At 31.0% G+C, this 9728-nt stretch overlaps 1 protein-coding gene across 1 annotated transcript; it reads left to right on the plus strand.

The window, feature by feature from the left end:
* The first annotated feature begins 7593 nt into the window (after positions 1-7593).
* Positions 7594-8745, plus strand: LOC120072783 (transcription repressor OFP1). The gene has a single exon (XM_039025275.1). The coding sequence runs from the start codon at positions 7680-7682 to the stop codon at positions 8661-8663; it is 984 nt and encodes a 327-aa protein (XP_038881203.1). The 5' UTR covers positions 7594-7679; the 3' UTR covers positions 8664-8745.
* Positions 8746-9728: the final 983 nt, after the last annotated feature.

Here is a 9728-nt window from a genome sequence, read left to right on the forward strand (position 1 = left end):
TATTACTAGTTTTTTAACCGTATAAACAATAATTTTATTTTGAGATTAAGAAATTGCTATGATTGATTTGATATACTCAATATTAATTTTTAATTTTTAATTATTCTTTTTGTTTAAAGTTGTTAGAAACTTATGCAAAAATATAGATCTTAACTTTCGACTATTGTAAATAATAGTCAAGGTTCTTTAGGATGTGTTATAGACTACAAGTGCATTTTCGTAATTGAATTTCATTAATAAATTTAATCATATATATAATGTTCTTTAATTATGACCGGAAGAAGATCCTCTATTACGCCTAAATCAATCATGTTGAGTGACATAATGTCCACGATCCCCAGCCCTCTTACACTTAGTGGTTGACTTTCCTCTGGAAAGTGTATACCCTCACTACGTTGTCGATATGTAACATACTGGTCATGGATATTTGGATAGACATGTGAAGTTTGTCCTTCTTCCATGCTTAGTGTACTAAGGGTTGTTGGAAACAAATAAAATGTTGAGGGAGAGGACATCATGGAAGTGTACTGATCGAGTGGCATTGTTGGATATTCATTCCGAACATTAGGTCGAATAGGAACATCCTCATGTCTTGTTGGATCACTTTGCTCTTCCATTGGAACGTCACCATCGAAATATCGCATTCGATATATCGAAGTGAGTCTATGCAAGGCTCTTTGAGCAGATATTGGCAAATTTGGAAGCTCGGCCTAAAAAAGAATTGAATAACAAATTAATGACTTTAAAATTTATTTTGGTGTGCAATCATAGTAAACAATAAACTCATACCAACAAGTGATAGGATGCTCTTGCTTTAGTTATGTACCGCCTGCTCACAGTGGAATACCATTCAATATATCCGGGCTCGGTACCTACACCGTTGTTAATAGAAGGTCCATTGACAACCAAACTGTGTCAATTTTCCCAGATTGTAATTTGAGGAGCCAGATATGCATTCCAGTCTCACTCATACCTGCCTCTTAGATCGTGTGAATGAAGTCGGGCACCCGTGTTGCAAGGTTGAGAAATTTGTTGCAACATCGCAAATTGAAGCATAACATGATCTGGGTGATGCCACTTCACGACGAAGAAGCATATGAGTGGACATCTGGATATCCATATCTCATTGCCATCGAGACAGTATGGCGGCAATAGCTGGATCATATGATTATATGGCTCCCAAATAATCTGCATGCATATGTGTCAAAAAATGAATTAATCAGAAGATTGAAACATTATGAATATATGATATATGAATGAATAAAATATTACCTGGTTAGGCATATGTGTATTGAGTGTGTGCCTATACTATACTAGAACATGCACAGGTGCTCTAATTACAAAATAGTTGTCGTTCCATCTACAATAATCAGAAGTTAAATTTCAGCTATTAGTATTTCATAATGAAAACAACAATAATGAGGTAAATATGCTTACCTTACTGTAAGTTGTCTATCGCCTATGTTATTCTCGTATCTATGGAGTTGTCGAGGCGTTAGAAAAGGAGATCGATCCTATGCCCAAATTTGTAGCAATAAAAGTGGGTCTACAATGTCTTTTCCATCTATAACTCCACCCTTGCATAGTTGCCTACACAACCATGCAAGACATCCAGCGCCCCAACTGTAAGTCCCGACAACATCAAAATCCACCAAGAGAGGAAGATACATCGCATGCACTCTGCGGTTGGATTTGTCGAGAAATACCAATCTTTCAATCAATGTAAGAATATATGCTCGAGCATATCGTTGCAGGTCTTCTTCATCTGCATGGTCTAGTAGATGGCGAAGTTGTTAAATTGATCAGCTAACCATGGCAGGCTTAGACAACCTCCATTAAGAACGGTGTCATTTGTGGTTACGCCTAAAAGAAGGGCACAAAGTTGTCCTAGTCATAACTTAGAGACCCAACCAATGGTCTTCCATTAACCGAGAGTCCCAATTGGATGGCTACATCTTGAAGTGTAATTGTACACTCTCTATGCAACATGTGAAAAGTGTGTGTCTCCTGGCACCATCGTTCCACTAATATCATTATCAAATGTCAGTCTAGTTGTATAAATTTTATACAAGAGACTCCGTAGAATCCTACAGCTCGTAGATAGTTCAATATACGAGGGTCTAGGTTCTCGTGCCTGTGAATAACAACCTCTCTTCGTCGATAATGCATTGCATCGATATGCTCATCTTCCCAAATAGTCTCGGATCTATGATTGCACTGTAAGTACAAAACCAAGTCGTTGTATGGCCCTGTGGTAACATCCCTGACCATCTGATCCCATAAAACAATATTAAATTTAGTAAAAATCTATTAAATTTAGTAAAAATCAATGTGATTACAATCAACAAATATAATGTCAGTTAATAAAGAATACACCCTTCATTGTATAAATACAATCAATAAATATAATGACAATTAATTAAGAATATACCCTTCATTTTATAAATACAATCAATTAAATACAATGACAATTAATAAAGAATAAATAAGTAAAAGAAGTTACAATCAATTAAATACAATGAGAATTAAAAATAAATAATTAAGTCGCATCACGAGCTCGATTGGGAAAATTCTGTCTATTATGCCCTTCTTGTCTGCAAATTGTGCACCGTGTCTTGTAACGTTCCCTCCAATCCATCTCGTTTTGCATGCGAAAAGTACACGGTCTGCCAACCTTCCTAACTCGAGATTTGTCTGGATAAATAGTTGGAAAGTTAGGATCAGGCCAACATTTTTTATTGGGGATGGGCTCGAACTGGGGTGAATAACATGCCAGATAAGTGGAAATTTTGTAATAGTCTTCAATGTAGTAAAAGTAGTCTACCCCAATGGTCTTGCATGCAGCCATAGCGTGAGAACAGGGGATTCCAAAACTCTGCCACTTATAGCATGTGCATGTTCTTTCATTTAATTTTACTCGGTGTGTGTTTCCACCCTTTAGTGTTATTGAGTTGATTGAGGTGGTGGCTTCACACAACCCTGTTCGATGGTAAAATATGTTGACGGAATGTTTGGTTACACGTTGTTCCCATCGAGTTATTTTCTTTACCACATACCTATGACAAATATGGCAATTGCTTAGAATACCTCGATAGTCAGTATAAAAACGTGGGTAACTAAGATGTGAATAATCTACCTCGTGAAACACTATTCCGATTTAAGAGCAGTCTCTATTTCTACACGACGAGCAGCGAAATAAGCAATAGGTCAATAGAATGCCGCTTGGACTAGTGCAGTGATGGGTAGCTTTCTGGCTCCTTTCAAAACAACATTTGTGTTTTCGACCACATTCGTGGTTAGCCATCCATAACGATGACCACCATCAGGTGACTGTGTCCACTGCTTAGGATCGATGGAAGCAAAATATCGTAAGCAATTAGGTTTGTTGTTTGAAGTTCGGCTATACAATCATTAAACTTCCGAACTTGAAATTTTGATCCCGCACTATACACCAAACTCTTCAATAAACTATTTTTTAACTTGTCGTTAAAATTACTCGCTACAAAATAAAGTAATATCACTGTATATTTCTAAACTTTTAATTATTAACTTTTTTATATGTTTTTTTCTTTTTCTCCACAAAATAAAGTATATCACTTTTTTCATTATGAACATATTCTTAATTTTACATTACAAACTACTAATAAATTTTAAAATTTTGGCAAAATGAAAAAAGATTTAAATATAACTTTTATATAACTTTTACATTTAAAAAGATTTATTTTTTCCATTAAGAACATATTTAAATACCTATTTTTAGATTCAGTTAAAATTTTCTTTCAACGTGAATTAAGAATAATTTTTTATTTTTAAAAATTTGTGTTAGACTATTTATTTTTACTATGTAATATTTTTTTTATTAATGATTTTTTTATGTGTTTAAACATAAATAATTGAACGTTTTAATTTAAATCCAATACTGCTATTAACTTCAAATTATTTCTTTAATTCGTTTTAGTTTTTTTTTTTTTTTTCTCTACAAAATAAAGTAACATCACTAATCATTTCTCCACATATTCTTAATGTTACATTAAAAACTACTAATAAATTTTAAAATTTTGGCAAAATGAAAAAATATTTAAAAATAAATTTTATATTTAAAAGATTTATTTTTTTTCTATCAAGAACATATTTAAATACCTATTTTTAGAATTTGCTAAAATTTTCTTTCAACCTATTCTTAAATTTATTTTTTCTTCATTAAGAACATATTTAAATACCTATTTTTAGAATTCATCAAATTTTTCTTTCAACCTATTTTTAAATTTATTTTTTTCCCATTAAGAACATTATTTTTTTTTTATTAATGATTTTTTTATATGTTTAAACATAAATAATTTGAGACTATGATGTAATATTTTAAAAATCATAGTTGAACATTCTAAACTATATTTTAAAAATAATTATCATAATTTGATATACATAATAAGACATACTTACAATTTATTATATTTAACCAAATAAGACATACTCATTTTGATAGCTAAATATCAACCAAATACCAACTAGAAAAGCAACAAAAGAGAATATATCAACTTATTAAATATATCAATATACTTACAGTTTCTTTAATTCGTTTTAATTAATCACATGTAATTCTCCCTTATTATAACCAACTATAAAAAAATATATCAACTTTTAAAAGAAAAACATTGCACACTACCAAAAAAAAACTTTGCACCTTACCAAATATTTCAACTTACCAAAAAAAATTTTGAATAATATCCACGGTAAACAAAATAAACATTAAAAAATCAGTAAAAATTATCAAAAACTTAATTCAAAGTTAAATAACAAAAATATATCAACTTACCAAATAAAATACTACACTGAAACAAATGAAGGTAGAAAATGATCGGTATTTGAAAATAAATGAAGGAAATTTTGTTTTGGGTGAAAATGAAATGAGGACTTCGTTGATGAAGAGGAAGATGAAATTAAGGTTTTGGTGAAGGAGAAGATGAAATTGGTGAAGATGCTGTGAAGGAGAAGATGAAATTAGTGAAGGAAGATGAATTGTGAAGGAGAAGATTAAAACGGTGGAATGAAGGAAAAAAGTTGGATTTTTTATGCTAAAACGCGGGAGAAACGCAAAATCCAGATGGGGACAAAAAATAATAAAATATTCCCGTTTTTCCCTAAATAACTTCAAAACCTACCCTTTTCTCCTATTAAATTTCAAAACAACCCCAATCTAAATAACCCATTTAAGTCTCTGTCATGTGTAAATTTACTAAAGTTTAATAATAAAAAAAATATCCATATAGATATTTTTGTTTGTTTGTTTTTTAAGTTAGTTCTTTTTTTTTCTTTTTTTTTTTAATAATATATTCGGAGAAGAATCAAATCTCTAACCTTAAAATTTAGAATACATATTTGATGCCAATCGATGCCAATAGATTAATTAATAAAGTGTAAACAGGCTTCGTTGTATAAACAACCCAAAAAAAAAAAAGACCAAATATAAAGATGGATACTTCACCTCAATGAGTTTTTTCGTAACCAACAGCCAAAATATTGACGTCAGTTTTAATATTGAGATTTAAATTTAATATTGATGCACATATTGACACAATATTGATGTTCACAAATACTCCTGTAATAAAAAATTTCATGACATTATTTAAACAAAAAAATTGATTTTTTTCACTATATATCCGAGCAATACAAGTATTTATATCATATTAATAATTAATAGGTGATATTTTTCACATTTTAAGATTATGAATACGAGATACCAAAGATATTAATGAAATCGTAAAATTAATACCTCCCTATCTAATTTAAAGATATATTGACATATAGTCAAATATTTTTAAGTTTGTTCATGATTAAATTATTATTCTATATAAATGGACAAAAGTATGATATACTTAAAATACTAAGATTTCATTTGATAATCATTTGATTTTTTGTTTTTGTTTTTGAAAATTAAATCTATTTCATCCACATTTCTTACAAAGATTTGCATCTTTCTTAAGTACAATGGTTGAGTTCTTAGTCAAATTCTAAAAACAAAAATAACTTTTTGTAAGCTACTTTTTTTAGTTCTCAAAATTTGGCTTGATTTTTAAACCATAAGTAAAAAGTAGATAACAAACGAAGAAATCGGGAGGTAGAAGTAGTGTCTATAAACTTAATTTTAAAAAACAAAATGGTTATCAAACGGGTTTAAGTTTGTTAGGAATTACTAGGACTCAATTGTTATTTAAATGAAAGTAGATGTATCAAAAGTCTTTTTTAACTAATCTTTTTTTTTATAAAGCCTTTTTTTTTACAATTTGGGAGGAGTGTGGCATGTTAGCCACATAGAAAGGCCCTTCAAAGGAAGAGAGAAAAGGGTGTGTAAGGAAACTACGTAGGATTAACTTAAAATTCTAGTCAAGTTTTGAAAATTTAAAAAAAAAAAAAAAAAAAACTTAAGTATAGTTTGCTAGTACTCGACATATATTTTAAAATCGAAGATTGAAATTTTCTCTACTTTAATTTTTTATATTAAAAAAATATTATTAAATAAAACCTAAGTTGGGAGTTTAAAACTTTTCCATGTAAACTAACATTTTTAGTTTTCAATGTAAGTATATTTCAGCTAGTCAGTACTCAAACATATATCCTCAATCAAAAGGTTAAAAGTTTGTTTGATTTATCCTAACCTCCACATGGACCGAAAAATTGTAAATTCTAATGATATAAAATTAGTTTCTTTCATGAAATAGTAGTTTTTGTCCTCAACTTTTAAATGTGTTTAATAATTTGCTCAGACCTTTTATTTTTTTAAGGTTAGAATTCATTTGATAATCATTTATTTTTAATTTTTAAAATTAAGTTTACGAATACTACTTCTATTTATAAATTTATTTATTTTGTTGTCTATATTTTACAAATATTTTTAAAAACCAAATCAATTTTTGAAAACTATAAAAAGTAGTTTTTAATAATTTTTTTGGTTTTTGAATTCGACCAAGTTGAGTCAAATGCAAATAACAAAAATACTTTGATCAAAATTTTTAAAACTTTGATTCTGAAAAAAAAACAAAATAAATAAATAAATATTTTTTTTAATAGCAAAAGAGACTTGTGAGCCATAATAGTATTTTATAGGGTATTTATTCTTTTTTTTAAAAAAAAAAAAAAAAAAAAACAAAAGTAATACTTGCTTGCAATTTTATCTTACTGTATCTCCTTTGAATCACATAAAAAATAAATTAAAAAGATTTTATTAGATGACAAATCTTGATTGGACCATTGAATAGAGATGGAGATGGATGGAGCTTTAAATATACTAAATATTTGTAAAAAAAGAAAAAATAATTATGAAATTCACCGCTTTAGAAAATGTATGCATCTCTGTTCGAGATAGAAATAATGAACTCTTTTACCTTTCAATTTTGTAATTTAACCCCAAAAAGATAACCACTTTTTTCTCCCCTCTCATTTTATAATTAAAACCAAATAAATAAATAAATACAATATAAAATTAAAAATTAAATATTGGAGAAAAAAAAAAAGCCACGTGGACCCCACCGTTTTGCCTTTATCCCCACTTTTTCTTCACCGGTGGGCCCCTTTCTCTCTCCCCCTTCCTTCCTTTATCTCTCCCACCGCCGACTCTGCAACTCACAACCGAAACAGAGTGAAAGAGAGAGACTATCAGAATTTTTAAGAGATAACATTTTCCGATGAGAAATCACAAGTTCCGTTTCTCCGATATGATTCCCAACGCCTGGTTTTACAAGCTCAAAGAAATTGGCGCCTCCAGGTCAAGATCTTTCGATTCCAAGAAAAACCCCCGCCACCCACCGCCACCGCCCCCACCGCCGTCTAAACACAAACACCCGCCGCCTCCGCCGCCGCAGTCTCGTTCAAGGAAATCTTACTATTTCACTAGAGAACTCGAATCCAACGATGGGTACTCCATTAATTCCCCTCCGCCGTCGCCACCGCTTCTGCCGGTGCCAGTCCTGCCGAGAAAGTCGACAAAACAGCCAAAACCAGGTAAAAAACAAACGAGTTCCCGGTCGTCGACGAAACTCCTCAGCTCCTCCTCCGTCGGCTGCAGCTGCCGCACGACGGCGGAATCCATCTGGACGAAATCCGATTCTCCGCCAGAATTCTCCACCTCACCCTCCGACACCTCCCCTGATTTCCGAACCGACAAAATCCTCGCCGCCGAATCCGAATCCTTCGACCACGACATCGTAATCGACGTATCGTCAAAATATTCCAACAATGCCGTCGTTGGCGCCTTCGACTCCTTGTCGGAACTGGAACTCCCGCCGATCATCACAAAACAGAGGAAGAAAACAGAGACAAAACAGAGGACGACAACGACAACAACAAAGAAAGTTCCGGGGAATTCCCCCGGCGTACGGCTGCGCATTCACTCCCCAAGAATTGGGTACCGGAAAATGAGTGGGCGGAAAAGCGTATCGTCACGGCGGAGCCTCTCCGACAGCCTAGCGATCATGAAATCATCGTACGATCCACAAAAGGATTTCAGAGAATCAATGGTGGAGATGATCGTTGAGAATAATATTAGAGGTTCGAAGGAATTGGAAGATCTTCTTGCATGTTATCTGTGTTTGAACGCCGATGAATATCACGATCTTATAATCAATGTTTTCAAGCAGATCTGGTTTGATCTTACACAACCTCCACTTTGAATTTTTCCATTTTTCAATTCTCCCTTGTACAGTTCTTCTCTAATTCTAAACATAATCTCAATAATATTTTTACTTTAATTCACTTTTTTTTTTCCCTTTTCCGTTTTTTTTTTCTTTTCTGTGAATTTGATTGGAGTTTTTGTTTTGTTTGGCAGACGAACAGAGAGATTTACTGGGTTTGGTCTCAATTTGTCTCGGTAGCATTTCGTTTTTAGTTTTTTATTTTTAGAATAAAATTTTCCTTACTATTTTTCAATTATAATTTAAAAAAAAACACACACACACTGAATTTTAAGTCAAAACATCACAACAAAAAGGTTCTCTAAAACCATTTCAAAACTTGGGATTTCTTTTTTTTTTAAAAAAAAAAAAAAAAAAAAAAGAATAGTAGTAAAACCGTAGGTGGAATAGGTTATTATAGTATACTATTTAATAGTAGTATTTACAACTATTTATATCTTATAATTACTTTTTGTTACCGTATTTTCTAATTGTCCTCTCTCTTCGTCTTATTAAGATATTCATTACTTTTTATCAAACAAAAATAATTTATATTCAAAACAAATACTATTATAATCAATACTAAAATAGTCTTCAATCCAACTACAAAACTATTATTAACCCAAGGACTACAATAACCAACATAGTACCTCAGACACCCTTTAATGTTTCATGTGATATTGATAAGCTTAATTTTCAATAACACGAATTTAAAAAAAAAATCAAATAGTTATCAAATGTAATTATCGAACTATCTCCACGTTCAACTAAAAGAAAAGGAAAAAAAATTACCTTTTTGGTTTCTTGGTTTTAAATATACTTTTCATTTGGTTCTTATATTTCAATTTAGTTTTCGGATTTCAAAATGTTACAATTTTACCTCGTAAATCTCGATATTTAGGGGCTAAATAGAAATCTAAATACTAAGTAGAAACAAACTCAAATCTCAAATGTAAAATTGCAAGATCTTGAAACTTAGGAACTAAATTAAAGTCAAATTCAGAACCTAAAAACTAAGAGTATAACATTTTGAAATATAAGAACCACATTGAAATTAACTACAAA

The sequence above is a fragment of the Benincasa hispida genome, chromosome 3, assembly GCF_009727055.1.
Source record: "Benincasa hispida cultivar B227 chromosome 3, ASM972705v1, whole genome shotgun sequence".
NCBI lineage: Eukaryota > Viridiplantae > Streptophyta > Magnoliopsida > Cucurbitales > Cucurbitaceae > Benincasa > Benincasa hispida.

Coding starts and splice junctions, on each gene's coding strand:
- LOC120072783 (XM_039025275.1), top strand. CDS start 7,680: ATGAGAAATCACAAGTTCCGTTTCTCCGATATGATTCCCAACGCCTGG.